Source organism: Myxocyprinus asiaticus, chromosome 14, assembly GCF_019703515.2.
Source record: "Myxocyprinus asiaticus isolate MX2 ecotype Aquarium Trade chromosome 14, UBuf_Myxa_2, whole genome shotgun sequence".
Taxonomy (NCBI): domain Eukaryota; kingdom Metazoa; phylum Chordata; class Actinopteri; order Cypriniformes; family Catostomidae; genus Myxocyprinus; species Myxocyprinus asiaticus.
In genome coordinates, this window is record NC_059357.1 from 35,860,793 (window position 1) to 35,884,260 (window position 23,468).

Sequence of the window (23,468 nt, forward strand, 5' to 3'; positions counted from 1 at the left end):
CCAAGCACTTGTTGTGAAGAGTCCGGGAATGTCACTTAAAGTGAAGAGTCAGGAAGCTCCGTTAAAGTGCAGTCGTGCCTCTAATCTCATCCCCCCAGCATAGAGAGCGTGCAAGCAAGTGCAGTCGCAGTGTGAGGATAAAGTCTCGACTGAAGCCAAGAGATAATTAGGCAGATTGTGAGGGTGTCTTTCAAAAAGGGTACAGCTGGAAGAGTAAGGTGGGGGTAGGGATGTGTGTTGGGGGGTGGGGGCGGGGGGTTGTGCTGGGGTGTGGAGGGACAGCTGGTGGATGTTGTGATGGTAATCCAGTGAAGTCAGACCCGTACAAAAGGGGAGCAAAGGGCCAGGTGCTGCCATTGAGTGGCCTGATGCCCCATGCTGAGACAGACGGGCCAGTGGAGGAGCAGAGCCGGCGGCCCACGGGCCTCCTAACACATGCTCACACACACGCAGAGAAGTGATGTTGGAGGTTCCCCCATTGTCTGTGAAGACTCATTGTACTTAAAGCCCAGGCCACTGTCACTCTTTGAGAACAAATAGTGGCAGACTGGAGATGAAAGTGTGTGAGTTGCAGAGCAAGGATGAGAGGCAAAGAGAAATCTGTGTTTACACTTTCCTCACTCTTTCTCTGAGACAGGAAGTGGATACAGTGGATCTCTATGGGTTATTGATGATGTCGCTTTGACCCCAGTAGCACAGTGAGTCTATAAATTGTGAGTGTTGTGTTTTAGTGGCCCATGGAAGCTCTCAGGAAATGATGTATGAAGACAGTTAGACATGAAGCAGGCTCCTCAACCACTGGCCTTCTGCAGACTTACAGCTGGAGTTTATTTATATAAAATCATTAAAGGTGCCCTTACAAAAGGGAAATAATTTTGTGCAGATTGACAATTGATATGCAAGACACTTGAACATTTAAATAAAGAATAGAGTATACCGTAAGAAATGTCATAAAGTCTGGAACATTGTTTGTTTATATCAAGTTGATCTTTATGCACTTTGGAGATAAAGTTCCTCTCTCTTCATTTTTTTGTGGAATAGTGTGGAATGCTTTGTAAGATTCTGTAAGAGCCACCACTGGCATCCTAACCTCCAGTTTATTCAGCATCCAGGTCATTTGAGGAGTGTTTTTAAGCAAACCTGTCAAAAAGGTGAGATTTGCCCTGCCTGTGCTGCCGGTGCCTGTGTAATTTCATGGTCCATTTTTTTGAATGGATTGAGACATTTACTTGAAAATAAGTAGATTGAGAAGAGAACCCTACTGATTCAATGAACTTTGGGTTTGAGATCGGTTGGGGTGTAATTGAGTTTGACAGTTGTGGGATAGGAGTAACTAAGGCCTGCGTAGTTTGAGGCTGGAAGCAGGGAGCCCTGGTTCCCAGGCACTGTCACAGGAAGTGCTGACTCCTGACCCTTATGCTCTACTCACATCCTGTCTATCAAGACAGCTGAGAAAAGCTTATGATCTGCTCTTGCCCTCTCTCTCTTGCAAACTCATTTTATGAAACTTAAGATATTAACCCGCCACAAAGAAAAACCCTGTTTTGTGTGAGTGTGGCTCCCCTACCAAGGACCCAAGAGATACACTATATTGCCAAAAGTATTCGCTCATCTGCCTTTAGACGCATATGAATTTAAGTGACATCCCATTCTTAATCCATAGGGTTTAATATGACGTCGGCCCACCCTTTGCAGCTATAACAGCTTCAACTCTTCTGGGAAGGCTTTCCACAAGGTTTAGGAATGTGTTTATGGGAATTTTTGACCATTCTTCCAGAAGTGCATTTGTGAGGTCAGACACTGATGTTGGACGAGAAGGCCTGGCTCGCAGTCTTCGCTCTAATTCATCCCAAAGGTGCTCTGTCGGGTTGAGGTCAGGACTCTGTGCAGGCCAGTCAAGTTCTTCCACACCAAACTCGCTCATCCATGTCTTTATGGACCTTGCTTTGTGCACTGGTGCGCAGTCATGTTGGAACAGGAAGGGGCCATCCCCAAACTGTTCCCACAAAGTTGGGAGCATGGAATTGTCCAAAATCTCTTGGTATGCTGAAGCATTCAGAGTTCCTTTCACTGGAACTAAGGGGCCAAGCCCAGCTTCTGAAAAACAACCCCACACCATAATCCCCCCTCCACCAAACTTCACAGTTGGCACAATGCAGTCAGACAAGTACCGTTCTCCTGGCAACCGCCAAACCCAGACTCGTCCATCAGATTGCCAGATGGAGAAGCGTGATTCGTCACTCCAGAGAATGCGTCTCCACTGCTCTAGAGTCCAGTGGCGGGGTGCTTTACACCACTGCATCCGACGCTTTGCATTGCACTTGGTGATGTATGGCTTGGATGCAGCTGCTCGGCCATGGAAACCCATTCCATGAAGTTCTCTACGCACTGTTCCTGAGTTAATCTGAAGGCCACATGAACTTTGGAGGTCTGTAGCGATTGACTCAGCAGAAAGTTGGCGACCTCTGCGCATTATGCGCCTCAGCATCCGCTGACCCCGCTCTGTCGTTTTAGGTGGCCTACCACTTCGTGGCTGAGTTGCTGTCATTCCCAATCACTTCCACTTGGTTATAATACCACTGACAGTTGACTGTGGAATATGTAGTAGCGAGGAAATTTCATGACTGGACTTGTTGCACAGGTGGCATCCTATTACAGTACCACGCTGGAATTCACTGAGCTCCTGAGAGCGGCCCATTCTTTCTCAAATGTTTGTAGAAGCAGTCTGCATGCCTAGGTGCTTCATTTTATACACCTGTGGCCATGGAAGTGATTGGAACACCCGAATTCAATTATTTGGATGGGTGAGCGAATACTTTTGGCAATATAGTGTATTATCTACATAAAACCACCCAGGAGTTCTTGTTTCAAAAATTGCTAATCATTTTATTGAAATTATTCTGATATACACATGCACATAGTGCATGAGGAGGCCCAGCTTGGCTAAAGTAGGTTTTAGAGCACTACAGTTTGGTTTGGTGGTTTTGATAATCGGCAAGATAAGAGTGGGGAGCTCACCCTTTAACTCTAAATGCCTGAGCAGTTTATGGGTGACAGAGCTGGAGATAAAAGGCATTCTTTGTCTTCTACCTGAGGGTTGTCTTCCACACTTATCAGACTTTCTGGAGCAATGTGTTTTCTGATCACAGCCATATTAAAGTGCACCTTTTATGATTTTTAAACGTGCCTAATTTTGTTTTAAAGGTCTCATTCAATAGAGTTACATGCATCCAAGGTCAAAAAACACTTTAATTTGCTCATAATTTAAATTGCAGCATTACCTTTTTTTCCCAGTGTCAAAAACGACTCCTTCAATGATCCGTTCTAAAGGATTCATTCTAAACTCTTCCTTTCAGAGAGCCTACTCTGCTCTGATTGGTCAGATGTCCCAGCCTGTTGTGATTGGTCTGCCGCTTACAGCGCGTGTCGGAAAGGAAATGCCCACTACCATATCCGAGTTTAAGCTCCGTCTGAAATCATTTCTGTTTTACCTTACCAATTTGAGCCCGAGTCCGATAGTGATACATCGGAAGATCAACCCGAACCACCATCGCAAGCACGACGAGAACAGGACGTTTCTCAGTGATAAGTTTATATGTAGTTTGACAATAACGTGAGTTAGCCGGTTAGCAGAGGCTAACAGCTAACAGGCTAACAGCGTGCACTGGCTGTACATGTAAACAGACCAGAGGCGGGTTTTTTGTTACCAAATTACGTAGGTTAGTACAGGAAGTAAGTCTGGAATTACTAACGACTTGTTTCAGGCGTTCATAACTACATATTTCGTGCACTTTGATTTTTGAAACTTTGCAGAATTTTTCACATTCACAAACAGCTATATAACACACTACATGAAAGGTAATATTTGAAAAACCATAATAGGTGCTCTTTAAAGCCTTTTGTAGTGTTTCTAAACAAGATGCAGGGATGACCTGGAAGTTTTTAGAGTTTTATCCCACCCACCAAAGTTGTTTGATTTATGGCAAAGATTAGAGTGTTGGCAGTATTTTACAGGATGTTCTTTACTTTGCGGAATGAGGTATTGAGAAATACCCATTTTTATTTGCCAAATGTGTTCTGCAGGACCCTATGAAGGACAAACCAGGTTATAGCAAGAAACTGTTTTGAAACTATGTAGAGTTTTAGTTTGTGGTTGTGCAAAGCAAAACATCTTCAGATTTCCATCTCTAGTTTTCTGAAGAGTCATATTAGTGTATGAACACAGTCTTGAGGCTTCACATCTGCAGTATCAGTATGAAAAGACGGCTTCTCTTTGAGTTCCAAGAGATCTGGATCGGTTTTGTGGTGAAGTACAGCAAAGAATGCTTTGGAAGACCTCGAGTCTGGGGTGCATGCAACGTGGTTACGGTTGGCTTGTTAGCAAGTCCAGAAATTCCAGAGTTCTTTTTCATTAACACTGACATTTATTGGTTCCATTTTCTAACCAATTTGTTACAAAAGGATCAAATGCAGTTTGATAAATGTATTTGGAACTTAAATAATGCATCCTTATTTTATATGATCTTTAAGGCTTTATTTTCAAAATCTGTAGACATGATAGATGATTATCATGTTATAGTACAAACCACTTTCAGTAAGCAGTAACCTTACGGATGGATAATTATGTGGCCAATACAAAACAGAACGATAGTATCAAAGGATGGCAAACATGGATAGCTCTCTGCAGATCTGCTGTCTATGTTTTTACCTAGGTTTGCAGGTGGTGCTTGTTGAGAAGGTCCCTGATTATATTTTATTTATATTTTTATATTGCTTAAAGCATGCCTCAAAACCATGTTCTCAAAACTTCTTTCGAATGCATAGGCCCATTTTTAGAAAACATTTTCTTTACTTTCAGTGAAATCTGGAAGGTTCAATTACTGTGAAAGTTCTGAAACTGTCCTCACAAACCCCCACCTTCCAGTCTCTCTCCTCAGCCATGGGTTACTGTTGCCAGGCTACAGCAGAAGCCTGTTGGTTTGTTTGAGCTCAGGCCTGAAAGCCCGGCAGTTTGGGCCAGTGCTCCCCCATCCTCAGACAATAGGGTTCTGACTCCTTTAGCTCTTTTATTTGGCCCACAGTGCTCCCCTACCCCCACTTTGGTTCCTCTTTGAGAAGATGGGGAGCTAGGAGGGGGCAGTTGGAGGAGGGGGAGCTAGCTCTTGTTGGCAGTGTGGTGTCAGTATGGACTCTTCACAAAGGAATGGAGTGGCTATATTCCAGACATTGCCAGAGACTGCTTTTTTTTTCTTTCTTAAGGGACTTTTTTGGCATTTTGATACCCTGAAAGTTGCTTAAAACCTCACACTTTCATTGTTTTCAATGCAAACAAAATGGGGTTTAGTTTCAGTGACATTAATAGTGGGTGACCTGCCCTCAACTGACTTCCTGTTGTAGTAAGGAAAGTGTTTGGCTTGTGGAATGCGTGGTTATTGTCTTTCACCCCAGTATGGGAAGGATGGCTTCAAGTAACCAGCAGATTGGAATCCTGTCAGGAGCTCTCTCATGCTTGGTGCCTCTGGACCATGACTGACCACATGAAGCTCTTTTAGGAAGACATGGCATGTTTTTGCTTCTCATCCACAGGTGTTATGACCTTAGACTGCTAGATGATTGTATGGTATTGCACTAAGGAGAATAGTGTCAGGTTACACCACCACAATGACCCAGAGAGCAGGAAAAACAGCATAGGATAAGCAGAGATGCCGAGCTTCACACACATTAATCATGCCGGCAGCATCTGAAAAGGCCCTGTGTACATACATTTAAATTTGACAACTCCTTGGAAGTCCTAAAAGCCATCAATGCCCATGAAGTTCTTATGATATGGTCTGTAAATACACCTTAGGACAGAAACATGCTTCATGCAAGTACACAAATGATGACCCGAGCTCTTGGCCAATGCAAGGTCCAGTGAACATACTAATATGTAACACATTCTTGTGTTACTGTTGCGGTAAAAAGCACTAAATGGGGAAATACATTTTTCTTCAAAAGTTTTTGCCATAAAACCAAATGTATTGTTATTTAAGTAAGTTATTGAGCTATAAATGCATTGATTTCCCTTCGAAATGTTGCTCTGCATTACAGTATGTGACTTGGAAAATGTTTTTACTAATATCCACTATAGCGTCCCTTGTGGCAACATTGAAAATCCAACGCATACTTGCGTTCTGTTATAAATTTTGGTCTGACACGTTTTGGAAAGCAATGATGCACAAAATCAAGCTTGTTTTGCTAGCAGTGCCTGCATTCATGTACTTGCGTAGAGAAATATTTGGCCTTTAGATTAAAGGGTTAGTTCACCCAAAAATGAAAATGTCTTTCTTCTACTAAACACCAGCAAAGATTTTTAGAAGAATATCACAGCTCTGTAGGTCCATACAATGCAAGTGAATGGTGAACTCCAAAAGCTCCAAAAATGAGATGAAGTCAGCATAAAAGTAATCCATAAGGCTCCAGTGGTTTAATCAATGTCTTCTGAAGCAATTCAGTTGGTTTTGGGTGAGAACAGACCAAAATGTTACTCCTTTCACTGTACATCTTGACAGCAATCATGATTTAAAGCTCGATTACACTACCTATAGTGCAGTCTAGCACTCTGTGCATGCGTAAAGTGCTTGGAAGTCTAATCAAGCTTGAAATCATGATCGAGACTGCAATGACAAGATGTACAGTAAAAAAGGAGTTACATTTTGTCTGTTCTCACCCAAAACCAACTGGATCGCCTTATAAGACATTGATTAAACCACTGGTGTCTTATGGATTACTTTTAAGATGATTTTTTCTCCTTTTTGGAGCTTTTGGAGTTCTGGTCACTATTCACTTGCATTATATGGACCTACAGAGCTGAAATATTCTTCTAAAAATCTTAGTTTATGTTCAGCAGAAGAAAGAAAGTCATACACATTTGGGATGGCATGAGGGTGAGTAAATGATGAGAGAATTTTCCTATTTGGTTGAACTAAACCTTTAACATAGCCTGACATTTTCCAAGTAAGATTGCAGATTTTTGAATGATCTGTATTTTCCTGAGTCTACTGCATTCTTATCCTGACATTTCTTTGTGGTTTCTCAGCGTCCTAGGAGAGGAAAGTGTTCGTAAGTTACACAGTGTATTTTGAGTGTGCTTGTGAGATATTTGTGGTGGTGTTTGGCTTTGCAGTTGTTTGTCTTTTTCTCAGCTATGAGTCACTTCCTAATTGTCAACCTGTCCAACTGATTCATTAACCTACTTCTGGATTGAACATTATCAGGGAAGGTGTGTTGTGAGCATGCTTCCAATACAAATGTGCATGCGATCTAACTGCCTGCTTGTGTGTGTGTGTGTGTGTGTTTGGGGGGGGGGGGGTTTGGGTGGTTTACAAGGACTTTTTTTTAAGTAACAAACTGGTAATTACAAGTGTTTTATGCTATAAATGTGGTTTATGAAGACATTTCTAGTGTCCCCATAATTCAAATAGCTTAAAAAAACATACTAAAAGATGTTTTTTGTTTGAAAATGAAAAAATGCAGAAAGTTTTTTGTGAGGGTTAGGTTTAGGGTTAGGGTTAGGGGATAGAATGTCTATATAGAGTCCTCATAAGGATAGCCGCACCAACGTGTGTGTGTGTGTGTTGTGCGCATCTGTTTGGAGTTAATTTCATAGACAGAATAGTGCCATTGTTTTGGGTGTAATCCTTGAAAAAACTGGGGAGGAGGCAGACAGCCAAAGCAGCGCTGACAGATGTGAACAGTTGTTTGGTGCTGCTGTGCTTGCAGCTGGCGCGAGTCTTCATTGGTGTTGTGACATTAAAGGATTACTTTTTCTACCCACTACAACTTCCCACTTCACCCTTGTCTACCCGGATCTTCCTAAGGGGTCAAGGGACATGGTACATTTGACTCAGTTGTCAGATTAAGTAACAACACACACCATGGCTGAAAGCAAAAACGCCTATTTTCCATGTACATTGGCACTCAAAAATTACAGAATTCTCCTTCATAGAACATTCTTACTCACAAAGCAGTTCCTGAGTTATTTTTCACCATGAACACTCTGATAGGACTCTTGGCTGTATGTTTTTTCAGTGACTCTGATAGAGCACAGCCAAGGCCCAGACAAAAGAATGTATGTTTTGGCTGCTGAATACTGTGTGAGGACAAATAGCATAACCTCTACAGTCCTCCCCCTGCTGCTACTTGACCAATATGTACACATTCTCACACGCTTTCACCAAGGTTTTTCACAATCAAATAAGTTTGTAACACCAGTATGGATACACACACACAGGGAATGCATTCCAAAACTCACACATGCATGTATGCTTTCATGTTTTGCAGGGCCGGAGCCTCCCTCTCTTTGTATGTTGAAATAGCTCTTTTCAACACATCCACAATTCCTCATAGTCCAGTAACTCTTTGAAATCCCACAAGCAGTTTCTTAGTGGTCCTGTCCATTCTGGTCTTTCCAACATGTTTCTTTTTCTTTTTTAACTGCTTGCTCACCACTTTTTGGAGATTTTGTAACAAGAGCTTAAAAATAGCTTGATGGAAAGATATACTCTAGATTGTGACTGGTTTGGCCTTTATCATACATTCCTTTACTGCTGCACATGTACACACACACATTCACTCCACATTCACATCAATTGCTTCCTAAGCGAACAACAGGTTGTAAATTAGCCTGTATCCAGACATTCTTCGGCACTTAAAGGCCCATGCCCCGAATGGGCACTTTTATAAGGGTTTGAGTGTCAGACTGCATACTAGTTGAACCTTGAAGCGGGTCTCCTCCCCTGTCTCCTCAAAGCTTTTTATGTGCTGCAACTCCCAGTTTCATTTTTTTGGTGACCTCCGAGATTCCAGACATAGTTAATTTGCCTCTAAATAAACCCGGCCAAGCCATGACAAATAGCCAAGGGGATGAAGGGTAGGGGGTGATTGGTGGGGTGTCAGGCTTGCTAGGCCATCTGTGAAGTTACCACAGCAACAGGAATCTGGGATTCAGGAAGAGAGAGAGAGTGTTTTCAGAGCAGGAGATGAGGGATTACAGGAAATATGACATGACTCTCCATATCGGACTCGTCCCCCATTCCACCCTCCGAAAGACATTCCCTTACAGACGCCCCTCTCCCACCCCCTGACATTATCATCACAATCAGACTGCTGACCTATGACATCTGACCTCCCAGCATGTGAAGGCTTCATAGGGAATAGTTGTGCAGTGCATTGGGGGCTCAAGAGGTTCAGGAGCAGCTTTGAGGTATTCATGGAGAACTCTTTTTGCATTATTGCTGCTCCGTTTCTTCCTTGTTTTACATTCAAGATTCTAGTAGCCGAGTCAAGGAAAACTCTCCATAGACATGCTGCCTTTACTTATGGCATTTCATGTTGCTGGCTGTGTTGAAAAGACTAGATAAAACAGACATGATTAAACACTTTTTTGATATACAGTATCATTCCATAGTCCAATCCAGCTGTTGGCCTCTTTCCCTTTCAAATTCTCAGACTTTCTGAATAAAAAAAAAGCAGCCATCGTAAGCTGTTATACCCTAGATTTTTTAAGTCAACAATATCATTATCAAGCAGACAGCGCTAATGAATAATATCAGTGACACGAGTTAACATTTTCCTTTCTAAAATATGCCTCTAAAGTATGAATTCAGCAACACTTAGGACATTCTTTACCAGCAAGAAGTCAATTTTATCCTTAACATAACTGTTTCTGTTCAATATCAGACATGAACAAGTAAAGACCCTTTACTCATAAAACTTGGATTTCTGGACAATAGCAACTTCTGGGCTCAGCAGTGAGGATGCTGGCATGGTCAAGCAAATAGCTCAGATTTGTCTTGCCCTGACATTATGCCATTTTCACTGGCCCATTTTGCTATTTTCACTGGTTATTTTTAGCAGTATATTTTTAAATGTACCTGAAAAATATTTTTTATATAAAATAATAATTATTTACTAGGTTTTTCATTTGCAATAATAATTGGAACTTAAACAACTATGTAAGATTTCAGATCTTACACTGACGAACCTGCTCGGCACTTGTGCCGAGCTGTGGTAAGTCATGCGGTTTAATCGGGTAGCGATGTTTCGTCACACATTTGGAGTATTTGGCTTTTGGTTTTTCCCATTTGCAGCAGAAAATGGCAGCCTTGGTAAATATGAGCAAAGAAGGCTGTGAAACAAATCTGCATTGTTTATCCTTTTGATCTTTCATAAAATAAAATAAAAATCACAAAAATCTAACCTTTAATTAAAGTAAAACAATTGAAACAGGGGAAATATCTAATTAAATAAAAAAAAAAATTTCCAAAACACATTGGCCATAATTATTGGCACCCTTTTATTCAATAATTTTTGCAACCTCCCTTTGCCAAGATAACAGTTCAGAGTCTTCTCTTATAATGCCTAATGAGGTTGGAGAACACCTGGCAAGGGATCTGAGACTATTCCTCCATACAGAATCTCTACAGATCCTTCAAATTCAGAGGTCCATGTTGGTGGACTCTCCTCTTCAGTTCACCCCACAAATTTTCTATCAAGGCAGAACCTTGATTTTGTGGTAAGTGAACAATTTTTGTGTTGATTTTGATGTTTGTTTTGGATCATTGTCCTGCTGGAAGATCCAACCAGGGCCCATTGTTAGTTTTCTGGCAGAGGCAGTCAGGTTTAGATTTTTTATCTGTTGGTATTTGATAGAGTCCGTGATGCCATATATCCGAACAAGATGTCCAGGACCTCTGGCAGAAGAACAGCCCCACAACATTAAAGATCCAGCACCACATTTAACCGTGGGCATTGGGTAGTTCTTCATCTCTATGTGCACCAAACCCATCTCTGGTGTATGCTGCCAAAATCTCTTTTGTTTTTGTTTCATCTGACCATAGAACCCGGGGCCGGTTGCATAAAACTGTTTTAGACTAGTCTTACTAGTTAGTCGTCTAAAATGTTTGTCTTAATTTTTTCAGTCAGTTGCATAAAAACTTAGATTAGTCTAATTTAAGACTAAAATGAAAGACTGCACACCCCTAGGCTAACTTTTGTTAACATTCCATGTTGCCATGGAAAATAACTGTCTGTTGAGCCAGTGGGGGCTTCAGTTGAGGGCTAAAAGGGGCTCGAGTTGAGACTTTGTAGAAGACTTTGACTTCAATGAAGGTAACAAAATGTCATGTGTTTTTTATTATTCGGGTGAAAATCACGAATAATTTTTGAGCACTGTAGTCCTCCAATAAGCAAATATTTTCAGCGAATGAAAACTGTATTTAGTATCCACTGTCGGCCATTTTTTTAAAGCTGTTCAGTGTCTTACTAAAGACAGCTGTGAGCTTGTTTTATGCAACAGGTTTTCTATGGCATCTTTAGCCAGTCAAACTAATTGTTAGACACAGTCTTAAGTTAATGGCTATGTTTATGCAACCGGCCCCTGGTCGCATTTGAAGTTCCAGTAGTGTCTGGCAAACTGAAGACACTTGAGAGCAGAGGCTTTTTTCTTGAAACCCTCCCAAACAACTTGGTGATGTATGTGCTGTCTGATATATTTTTCTGAGACTTTCTGACCCCAAGACCCAACAAATTCCTGCAGTTATCCAGCTGTGATCCTTGGAGACTCTTTGGCCACTTGAACCATCCTCCTCACCGTGCGTGAAGACAGTATAGACACATGTCCTTTTCCAGGCCGATTCTTAAGATCTCGAGTTGATTGAAACTTGTTCATTATTGCCCTAATGTTGGAAATGGGCATTTTCTTTTTTTTTTTTCAGTTTGGAATGCCCAATTCCCAATGCGCTTTAAGTCCTCGTGGTGGCATAGTGACTCGTTTAAATCCAGGTGGCAGAGGACGAATCTCAGTTTTCTCCGCGTCTGAGATCGTCAATCCGCACATCTTATCACGTGGCTTGATGAGCACGTTACCGTGGAGATGTAGCACTCGTGGAGGCTTCACGCTGTTCTCCGCGGCATCCATACACAACTCACCACGTGCCCCACTGAGAGCAAGAACCACATCATGGCGACCATGAGGAGGTTACCCCATGTGACTCTACCCTCCCTAGCAACCGGGCCAATCTGGTTGCTTAGGAGACCTGGCTGGAGTCACTCAGCACTCCCTGGATTCAAACTCGCGACTCCAGGTGTGGTAGTCAGCGTCTTTACTTGCCCCCCGGAAATGGGCATTTTCAATGCTTTGACTATTTTCTTATAGCCACTTCCCTTTTTGTGAAGCTCAACAACCTTTTGCCACACATCAGAACTATATTCTTTAGTCTAACCCATTGTGATTGATGATTAGGGGAATTTGGCCTGTGTGTTACCTAATATTTATACCCCTGTGAAACAGGTAGTCATGACTGAACAATTTCATGTTCCTAGTCACCCAGGTGTACTAAAAATACTTCAGATATATTTTACTCATAAGAATTTCTAGGGGTGCCAATAATTGTGGCCAACGTGTTTTGGGATTAAGATATTCCCCCTCTTTCAATTGTTTTACTTCAATTAAATTTTAGATTTTGTGCATTTTTTGAATGAAAGATCAAAAGGATAAACAATGCAGATTTTTTTAAAGCATTCTTTGCTCATATTTACCAAGGGTGCCAATATTTTTGGCCACCACTGTAATAGCAGTGCGTGCGATCTCTTACGAAATTAAATTGCCATTTAGTCGTAGTCTAGAGCCCTGAATTTTCAACCCATTCTTGGCTCACAATTTCAATAAAACCTTTTCTATTAGCCAGCTAGATAACGTTAACTTGCTTGGTGACAATTTTAAATTGGCAGATTTTGCAGCAACAATGGTTTTATTATAATGTTATTATTATTATATCTCTGAATGTGAAATATTTTCTGTAAGTGTGTCCCCCACACAGCACATCACTGTGGCGGCATCCTCCATCTTGCTGGGTAGAAAAACAGTTGTTGCCACCAGAGCTGGTAGATAAAACGATATAGATAATGAATTAAAAAAATTAAATAAATAACATTTCGACAACTAGCTAACTGAATCACAGTCATAAAATCAGCCTGTTAGAAAGTATTAGCAGGCAGTCCTCCTGCTGTCATTGAAAACGGCAATGAGGTTTGGTAGCCACTAGCTAGCGGCTAGCTACCCAGATAAGATGATATCATTGCGTACCAAACAGGACAGCACTGACAATGCAATACAGCTATTGTCTGAACAAAACAACAACTCCGACATCAATACAATTGCTGTTTATTTATGTACGATTTAGTTAAAAGTTTTTACATGAAAGTGTTTCTTCTTCTTGTGATGTTTAATGGCAGTTGGCAAACCAGCTTTTGGTGCATTACCACCACCTACTGAGCTGGAGTGTGGAGCGTCACAAGAAAGTCTTTCAGTGAAGTAAATGTCAGCTGAAGATGATGACATTGGCGAAATTTCATCGAAAGAGGTCACACCTTATGTAGGATTAAATCCTAAACTGAGTGACCTTACCCTGTAGAGTTTACTTGTAAACAAACAAGTTATGTTTAATTCATTTTTGAGGTTCAACAAACATGTGGAATGCAGTTCCACATTAATGTAATGAAATGTATATCATGATAAATATCGATATCGAATGATAGGTTAAATATCGTGATCATTTTTTTGGCCATATTACCCAGCCCTAGTTGCCACTGTTAAGAATATCACTTGTTTGAGCATTTGCAGTTATGACAGTGAGGCTGCGAGGGATAGACTTACAGTCTGTTCTCTTTTACTGTTTGGTGCTTTGGATTATTCCACTGATGAAATATTTTTTCCAAAAATTTCAGTTGACAAAATACTGTAGAAAACAGGAGTGTGGAAAATGAGATGTGATGTAGGAGCTTCATACATTTCATGCCATTGAAGAGACTGCAATCTATCCCACAGAGTGTTGTTTTCATTCATGTCAAAAAATCAAATATGGTGCTACTCTGAATAAGGTCTATAGATCATGGAACATCAACAGGTTCTTGCTGTGGTCCGGCAGAGATCTAAAACAGCACCTCATATAGGCCAACCCCTTCCCTGAAGCCTCTCACTGAGGTCAGAAAGAAACTGCATAGGGGGGAGGAGATGCCAATCACAAAAGAGGCGAAACAACAAAGGGACAGATAGCTCGGTATAAAAAGTTGTCATCCTGTAACAGGGAGAGGAGGAAAATACATTGTTGTCTCTGCCCAGGGGTTGTTTTACAGTGAAAAGAGAGAGAGGGCCTAAGGGGGGACACACAGAGAACAGACCATCCCAGTGCTTGTCATCAGCTTCAAACGGCCTTTCAAACGTGCAAGTTCATCCTGTGGTGGGTCTCCCTGTGTGGGTGTAGGGTTACCCAACACACACTGGCTTCTCAAGCTTTGACAACCGAAGGCTCTAGAGCCCATGAGAGTAATGGGCTTTCAAGTACTGTAAGCATTGTTGTTGTTCTTTATCTTACTTGTATAGTTTCAGGTCACACTCAATTGTCCATCAAGATAACCTTCTTTAATTAAAAGGCATAGAATTAGAGAGCGAAAAGAAGTGTATTCTTTTGGCACAAAGTTGCTTGACCACCATCTCATACCTACGACTTGTAGTCTCCTGTCTTTTGAGTGGCCTCCAGTGTAAACGTAACCAATCAAACACTTTGTACCAATTGCAGAAGGTCTCTTGGGTGAATACAGGTAATTCTGTTATTCACAGCTGTGCTTTACAATTAAATGCTGCAGAGAGATCTGAATTTGGGCTTGGCGATAAAATTATATTGATATTTATAAAAAAAAAATGTAATCCTCAATATCAATTATAAACTTCTGAGTAATTTTCGATATTTGCCTATGTTCTAGATCAGTGGTTCCCAACCCTGTTCCTGGAGTCCCCCAAACACTGCACATTTTGTATATCTCCCTTTTTTGACACACCCAGTTCAGGTCTTGGAGTCTCCACTAACGAGTTGATGAGTTGAATCAGGTGTGTTTGATTTGGGGATATCCCAAATGTGTAGTGTTGGGGGACCTCCAGGAACAGGGTTGAGAACCACAGTTCTACATCTAGACAGTCGGATCATGGTACATGTCACTAAAAACGTAAGCAGTTCAGCAAAGTTTTACACACAACTTGCTAACTGAATCACAGTCATGAAATCAGCCAGTTAGGAAGTATTAGCTAGCAGCTAGCTATTCAGCTAATTTAACATTGTTGTGTACCGAACATGACAGCACTGACAATGCAATACAGCTATCATCAAAATATAAAACATCTTATATAGAATTAAATGCAAAACTGATTATACTTCTTGAACTTCAAATTAAAATGTGGAGTTTACGTCTAAACAAACAAGTTTTGTTTAAATCAGTAATGTACTATATATTGTTATAAATATCGATATTGAACGATATAAAAAAATATTGTGATCATACATTTTGGCCATATCACCCAGCCCTAATCTGAATGTAGTAATGCTACTGGAATGTGAACTGGAATGAAGTGAAGTATGCTTTCCGGATTGCAATAGCCAAGAATGTGTAGAGTGTGCCTGGCAGTTTCAGTCAAGAAAGACGTACATCCAACATCTGATGGAGAGCATGACATTTAGTGTTTTATTCCATGTGTGTGTTTATTACCTCTGACTCCCTAACCTCAATACTACAATAAGAGCTGAGTACTTTTTATGTCCAACCAAACTTGCCTAGGTCTCAGTGATTTGATTCTGCCCTGTTTATGAGTCAGGTGAGATATTGGGTTTAGAATTGCTCAGAATTGTGTCACCAGTGTTTCTCATTTCCCTCTAAAAGGCTTTTACACTCAGGTGCCCAAAATGGTGTTCTGAATTTGTGCTTCTCTGCAGGTGTCGACCTGGTTATATTGGTTCGCTCTGTCAGCATCTTGACCCCTGTCATCGTTCGCCTTGTCTAAATGGAGCTGCTTGCAAGAGCCAGGTGGCCAACGGAATCCCACAGTACACCTGTGTGTGCCAGCGAGGGTTCAGAGGTAAGCTTGAGGGCATCTTAAAGCATTGTTTCCCAGCACTGTTCCTGGAGCACACTCAACAGTACAACAGTTATTATTTTGGATGTCTTCATTATTTTAATAAGAGTGTTTACATGAACAGCAATACACTGATAAATAACAGAAACCTGCTTGTTCTTAAGACCTGGCAAAACAAGAAAACCGTGTTTACATGACATTTGAAATTATCTGGTTTCCCTTCAGTTTTCACACAGGACAGTACACTGGTAAATGTGTTTTAACAGAAATCTGGCTATTGGGCTTAAAATCTATCCAGTCATTATTTACTTAAACAGTTTATGAAATTTTACAGGTAAAAGATCTTACACAATGTCAGCTTATTAAGCAGAATTGTGTAAGATTGTGCTCGTAAACGTGTGCACCAGGTCATCATTGTATATTTTGTGGGCAATACACGGCTGTTTCAGAATGACACTTCCTGTGTTCACAGGTCAGGACTGTTCCCTGATTGATGCATGTGCCACAAAGCCCTGTGCCAACGGTGCCCGTTGTGCCAATTGGAATAATCACTACAACTGCTCGTGCCCACCTGGGTATCAGGGCAAGAACTGTCGCAATGACATTGATGAGTGCCGCAAACCTGGAAAGTGCCTTAACGGTGGCATCTGCATGAACACACATGGCTCATTCCACTGTGAGTGCCTGGCTGGGTACAACGGGCGGACATGTGAAGTGCCCACCCAGCCCTGTGCCCCCTCCCAGTGCCTCAATGGAGGCACCTGCCATCAGACCGGTGATAACACCTACAAATGTGCTTGCTTGCCAGGTATAAATACACACAAAACACATACTCTCATGCCTTAATAATGTTCCCATGCTTTAAACATGTGTTGTGTTTTGGATGCTGGTCCACAGCATGGGATGATGGTATGCTTGTGTCCATATATAAAATAAAGGGATAGTTCCCCAAAATAATTTACTTACATTTATGTTTTTCCAAACCCGTAGTACTTTAAATTCTCAGTGGAATAGAAAATGAGATATTAGACAAAATGTCAGCCTCAGTCAATTTTTCTTTCTTTTAGCATCTTTATTCCATACAATGAAACAGAATGGTGATTGAGGCTGTCATTCTGCCTCATTCTGTCATTTGGTCCACCAGCTACACCAGACCAGCGTAAACCAGCGTGGAAGTTAATGCAGGGTACTCATGCCCTGTCCCTAGTTTTTAGGGTTTCCCAAACTTGATTCCAAGCATCTGGATTTCCCAGGCATTGATACTGCTGTACCACTGCCTCATTCTTACTATAAATAGTTCAGACTGGGTGAGAGATAGATATACACATGAGAGTGAGAGAGCAAGACATTCAAAGCGCGAAACAGAGAGAGCGAGTGGGCTGCTGGGCAGGAATTTACTTTATGGCCTTTCTGCTTCCCTCTGGGGAGCAAGCAGGAAATGTCTCTCGCCAGAGAGGAAGTCATTGAAACCGTGAGAGATTATAAAACAAGCAAACATGGCAGGGAGTATGGTCCTCCGTCAGGTCCTGGCTCTGCCACTGTGGGAACCGCTGTGAGAATATGTAAACACTCAACACACACTGAACCTTTTTACTGCCCACTCGACTCTGCACATCAATTCATAGTCATGGAGTAGCATTAAGTGAAAGTAATTGGGTGTCTTGGGAGAATGAAGAGTAGATCAGACATTATTACAACCACATTTACTCTCCAGTTTCCTGTGCTTCTGTCATGTAGTTTCCTTATTTTCACCCAGGCTTCAGGGGACACAATTGTGAGGAGAATGTGGATGACTGCCCTGGACACAAGTGCATGAATGGTGGGATCTGTGTAGATGGTGTCAACACATACAACTGTCAGTGTCTGCCTGAGTGGACAGGTAAATATATACATTTTTCTGTTTACAAGTGGGGAATTTTCTTCACAGTTTGAAATCTTTCATAACTTTGCCTTTATGTCCTTAGGCCAGTATTGTGCTGAGGACGTCAACGAGTGTCTCATGCAGCCCAATGCTTGTCATAATGGTGGCACATGCTTCAACACCATTGGGGGACATACATGTGTGTGCGTCAATGGCTGGACAGGGGACGACTGCAGTGAGAACATTGACGACTGTGCCATGGCTGTCTGCTTCAACGGAGCCACGTGTCATGATCGTGTGGCCTCCTTTTTCTGCGAGTGCCCAGTGGGCAAGACTGGTAAGACTATCATCATCATCCCTTATTGTTTGGCCTTTTCTCTTCCATTTTCCCCTACATGTTCCAAATTCTCAAGAATTATTGTGATTGTTTTGTGGATTCAGATCATCTTAAACAGGGCTTTTGAAACCAGGGTCCACAAAAATTGTCAAAGAATAAACATGTACAGTATGTTAGGAAAAAAGTTAACGTATAAGTTAACGTTTACAGATTTTGACATGATTACGGACTGGTCGAAAATCATGAGATTAATCATTTTATTAGATTATTTTTAGAGCTGTCAAAAATGAATGCGTTAACGCATGCGATTAACAAAAAAGTTTAACTCATTAATTTTTCTTAAACGTGATTAATGCATTTACCGTTAATACAGCGTAAACCAGCATAAACACTGGTTGTTAGGGCGGAACCTTTGTAATGTGTCCACCCGGAGTCATTACACTGATGCACACACACCACACACACAGCAGTGATTCAGTGTCAGCGATAAAGTGATGGGGAAAGGAGCTCTTAACGCAACAAGCCTAGATGGGACTTGAGATAGAAATCAAGTATTTTTCAGCCTACGTAAGGTGCATCATAATTACCACAGAAGCACGTCAAGTCTTAACTACAACCATAATGCAGAATGAGATATTTTTGTCTGCAAGTGATTTTCATGACGTGTATCATGAACGAGGCTTCACGATTGCTGTTACGAGGTGGACAGTCACAGTCTGCCGGCTGATTAGTATTGTGAAGGATGAGAGTTTAAGAGATTTAATACCCATTGCAATGAATATGCAACCTATGGGGAGACTAGTTCTTTCAATTAGTCAAACTCCCACTTAGACTCGGAAACGTTTAATGTTACTTGAATTGGTGCTATTTTAGTGCATTTGTATCTTTATACTATGGAAGGCTTTGTTTGAAAATTTTAATAAAGCATTATATTGTTACATATTGTTTTATTTTATTTCCTAAGAAGGAAATAAATGCATTTTGACAGGGGAAAAAAATATATTTAGAGTCAAATTTCAGCACTTTCAAAATCTGTGATTAATCGCAATTAACTACAAAAAATTATGCGATTAATCACAATTAACAATTTTAATCAACTGACAGCACTAATTATTTTATTAAAATGGGTCTTTATACATGGGAATATGTAGCTGCATTTATATTTTAGGAAGGGGGTCCCTTGCAAGGGGATTATTATATATGGGGGTCCTTGGCATCAAAAAGTTTGAAAGCACTTGAGCCAAGTCATATATTTCAAATTCTCATTTTATTGATGTTTAGATACACTTATCTGGAGTCTAATTACTTACATTATTCTGTTCCCATAGGTCTGCTATGTCATCTTGACGATGCGTGTGTCAGTAACCCGTGCAATGAAGGGGCTGTGTGTGACACTAACCCTCTGAATGGCCGCGCCATCTGCACCTGCCCTGCTGGCTTTGTTGGCGGAGCCTGCAACCAAGACATGGATGAATGTTCCATTGGTAAATTTACAACTTTCTGAATGCCTTCCTTCTCGCTGATTCTCTCTGTCTCTCCCTCGTCTTTGTCTCCCTCAGTAGCGAGTAACTGTTAACTGACTCCTCCGTCTCTCTCTTGTGCCAGGTGCCAACCCCTGCGAGCATTTTGGGAAGTGTGTAAACACAGAGGGCTCGTTTCAGTGCCAGTGTGGACGGGGCTACACTGGCCCTCGCTGCGAGATTGATATCAACGAGTGCTTGTCCATGCCCTGCCAAAACGATGCCACCTGCCTGGACCGCATCGGCGAGTTCACATGCATCTGTATGCCTGGTACGTGAGTGCATTTGACCTTACAGTAGCTTAGACAGAGACACTAAGGGATGCGTTCTTGCATTAAAAAAGCTATACACAGTGCAACGAATGGAACAGAATGTTGGTGTCTTGAGAAACATTTTTAAAAGTTGCATTTCTTTTAACTTTTTGAGGTTTTTAAAAATGTGCCACTTTTGAGCATGTTTACGAATGTAACAAAATGAAGGTGTCTCAAGATGTGTTTTTAGAAGTTGAAGTTCTTTTAACTTGACATGGCATCATAAAAAAACAGGGTGCTCATGTGCAAGGCACTGAAAAAACTGCCAGACGTGGTCAAAGTTGTCAGTCTAGCACACGTTTACATAGAACGCAAAAATGCGTTCGGTGTGAACTACCCCTAAATTGTCTTCCTATCCACGCACATTTCTAGACTCCATCAGATGTTCCATTAAAGACCTACTTAGGGAAACATGCAAAACTCAGAAGAGGAGGGTTTATTATACAATATCTTATCACATACTGGTAGTTTAGGTAGAGGTAATTCAGTTGAAACTATAGAAGAACTCAGCCAACATGGGTAAGTCACAGAAACCACAGGTTTGCATCTTCAACACGCACATTTAGTAAAACTTGTACCCTGCACTACATGCATCTTTGGGGTTTTTGGGGGGTGGACTATACAAATGAGCACTGGGAGTGGGGTGTATTGGGCAGTCTGGGAGAGGGGGAGGAGTGTGCAGTGAATTCTAATGAGATCTTGAGTGGTGGGAATGGAGTAGAACAATGGGGTCCCTCTGTGCTCCGTTCCTTGCCCTTCACACATAGAGGGAGAGCACAAACTTTTTCCCAGCACTCTCGTCCCCATCCCCCACTTCTGCCCATACCCCTTTCATTTCCACAGACACCTCTTCTTCCCCACCCTCCTCATCATTGCCGACTTGGCCCAGGATCACATGGAGGGGCCAATTCTTTCTGATTCCGTGCCGCCATCAGCGCTCTGGCCCCAGCCTACACTCTGTTTCACCTGAATGGGGCGACACACAAGAGAGGCACTCTGCCCATTATTGAACATGCATGTTCTCAATAGAGAGATGACCATAGGGCATCTTGCGGACAGTAGGGTGTGGTGCATCTAGTCAGAACCAGGGGCCCCAGTTTGCATAGATGGAGCAATTCTCCATTTCCCCTGAGACATGAACTTGTTGTAGGGTGCAGTGTAGCAGAACATCTTGTGGGCCCCCAACGTTGTGAGAAACTGTGGTGTGAGAGGGACTCCAGTCCATCTTCAATGTATTGAGGCTATTTATCCCAATTCTGGTCTTGGAGTACCTGCAGCACTGAACATTTTGGATGTTTCCCTTATTTGACAGCTCCAATCCAGACAATAGTGCCACTACTAAAGAGCTGATGAGTTGAATCAGGTAGGTTCAGGTAGGAATGTTGGGGGAACTCCAGGACCTGGGGTCGAATTCACGAAAATCTTTGTAGGAAAATAAAAAGTAATAAGGTATCTCACTATAAACATTGATGGTTTAAGAAAAAATAATTGTGAGCAGAATTTTATTTTTAAGTATGTTTTGAGAATCCGCCCCCAGGATTAGAAAACACTGCATGGCGTCATAGAACTATTTAACTCTTAACTTTTTATATCTCTCTACCAGGCTACCAGGGAACATATTGTGAAGTGGACATCGATGAATGTGAGAGCAACCCCTGTGTCAATGACGGCATCTGTCGAGACATGGTCAACGGGTTCACCTGCACCTGTCAGCCAGGTATGAAGCCCTTCTCACGGACATTCAACAACACTTATATCCCTGTCATTTGCTCAGCATTGCTAGTTCAACAGTATGTGTAAAAAGAATGCAAAAATCACTTGTGGAATGCCCCAAGTTATTTCATATCAAACTAAACCCAATTTCGCCTCCTAGCCTGATAGTTTTTTGTGTAATTACTCATTAGAGTGAGGTCTCGGGCGCTATGCAACTGCATGCCCAAACAAAGACACCATTGTGGCCTATCTACACAACCACCCCTCCTCTTTCCAACTTGTCCATAGAGAAGGGACAGCAGTCTCACCCGTCTCGTTCTGCATTGAGGTGGTTGGGGGGAACAGCAGCCCTGCTAATGAGATTCTTTTCCATGTCTGCAATTTACATCTGGGGCAGACAACTCCGCACCCCCCATTTAGCTATTGAGCCGGTAGCGTTTGTGCGAGGAAAGGGGGAGGGCCGTTGGCCTTGAAGAAAACAATTCTAGCATCACCCCCTCTAACCTTGTGCCCTAAGCATCAGCATTGATCCCATCATAACACTGTTAATCAACACAACTCCCTCTAAAAATGCAGAAATGAACATTTCTATGGGCCCCCAGCCTTTATGTTTTTCTTATTTACTAGCACGTTTTCCCAGACATGGTATATCAGTGTTTAAAGCTTGCTGCCCCCTCACTAAATTCACCACTGCAGTTTCCAGATAAAGTCGTTCTCTGAAAAATATGTAAAAATCTAAATTAACAGATGCCAAAATGTGTTGAAAGGATCAGTTGATAAATATATGGACATCTTTTTTTCTTCTGTGGAACACATATGAGATATTTATGGCAGAATGTTAGCCTTAGTCACCATTCACTTTCATTGTACGGAAAAAAGATGCAAAGAAAGTGAATGGTGATTGAGACTAACATTTGGCTAACATTTCCTGTTGTGGAACATAAGGGTGAGTAAATTATGACAGAATTGTCATTTTTGGGTGAACGATCCCTTTAACTTAAAACGCACAACCTCATTGGTCCATTGAAAATGCTTGGATTCAGCCAAGGTGCAGAGCATCTCAAACTAGGCCTAGCTCCTCTCCTCATAAGCTAAACCCAATGACCCCCAATCAGTGTGAGGAGCTCACCTCTGCTGCCATAGGCTGACATCTAACCTCTGTGTTTGTCTGTCCCAGGGTTTACTGGCACCATGTGTCAAACTGACATTGATGAGTGCGCTAGCACTCCCTGCCAGAATGGAGCCAAGTGCATTGACCGACCCAATGGATATGAATGCCGCTGCGCTGAAGGTAAGCTCCTCTGTTTGGATGTGTGTCTGTTTATGTGTGTATCCTGTGCATGACAGAGCTTTGTGGATGCCTTCAGGGTTCAAAGTCAAAATCATCATCACCCACCTGTGTAGTCATCTCCGGGTCAGACACTTTGCTTCATATGTCTGTGGTCATATTACTGGGCAGACTGACGAGAGACTCCTAATCCCCCCTCCTCCACTCTGCAGACCCCAGTGTCATTGGGTCACCAAGGGCCGGCAGCTGCTGATGAGGGGGGTTACGCTTGGTCATCACCCCGACATCTGTTCATCTGTACGCCACCATACATACCCACACAGTGCCGTATGGCAAAACCAAAGCTCCCAGCGTTCACCTTCACATAGTTCTGCCTGTAGGAATGTCTGTGTTCTGGGTTTGATTGATCCAATAAATCAGCATGACTTTATATGTAATGACAGCATGAGCTTATATGACAATGTTCTGGATAAAGATACAGTACATACTTGCCTG

The 23,468-nt window shown here is 41.9% G+C and overlaps 1 protein-coding gene across 1 annotated transcript in view; it reads left to right on the forward strand.

Annotated features, from left to right (window-relative positions):
• LOC127452085 (neurogenic locus notch homolog protein 2-like) overlaps positions 1-23,468 on the forward strand; it is a 51,903-nt gene that overhangs the window by 6,021 nt on the left and 22,414 nt on the right. Inside the window, exons 3-10 of the mRNA XM_051717260.1 lie at positions 15,804-15,946; positions 16,416-16,751; positions 17,700-17,822; positions 17,908-18,141; positions 19,470-19,625; positions 19,747-19,932; positions 21,576-21,689; positions 22,863-22,976. Of these exons, the coding sequence (XP_051573220.1) occupies positions 15,804-15,946; positions 16,416-16,751; positions 17,700-17,822; positions 17,908-18,141; positions 19,470-19,625; positions 19,747-19,932; positions 21,576-21,689; positions 22,863-22,976 (1,406 nt within the window). The remainder of the gene's footprint in view (positions 1-15,803; positions 15,947-16,415; positions 16,752-17,699; positions 17,823-17,907; positions 18,142-19,469; positions 19,626-19,746; positions 19,933-21,575; positions 21,690-22,862; positions 22,977-23,468) is intronic.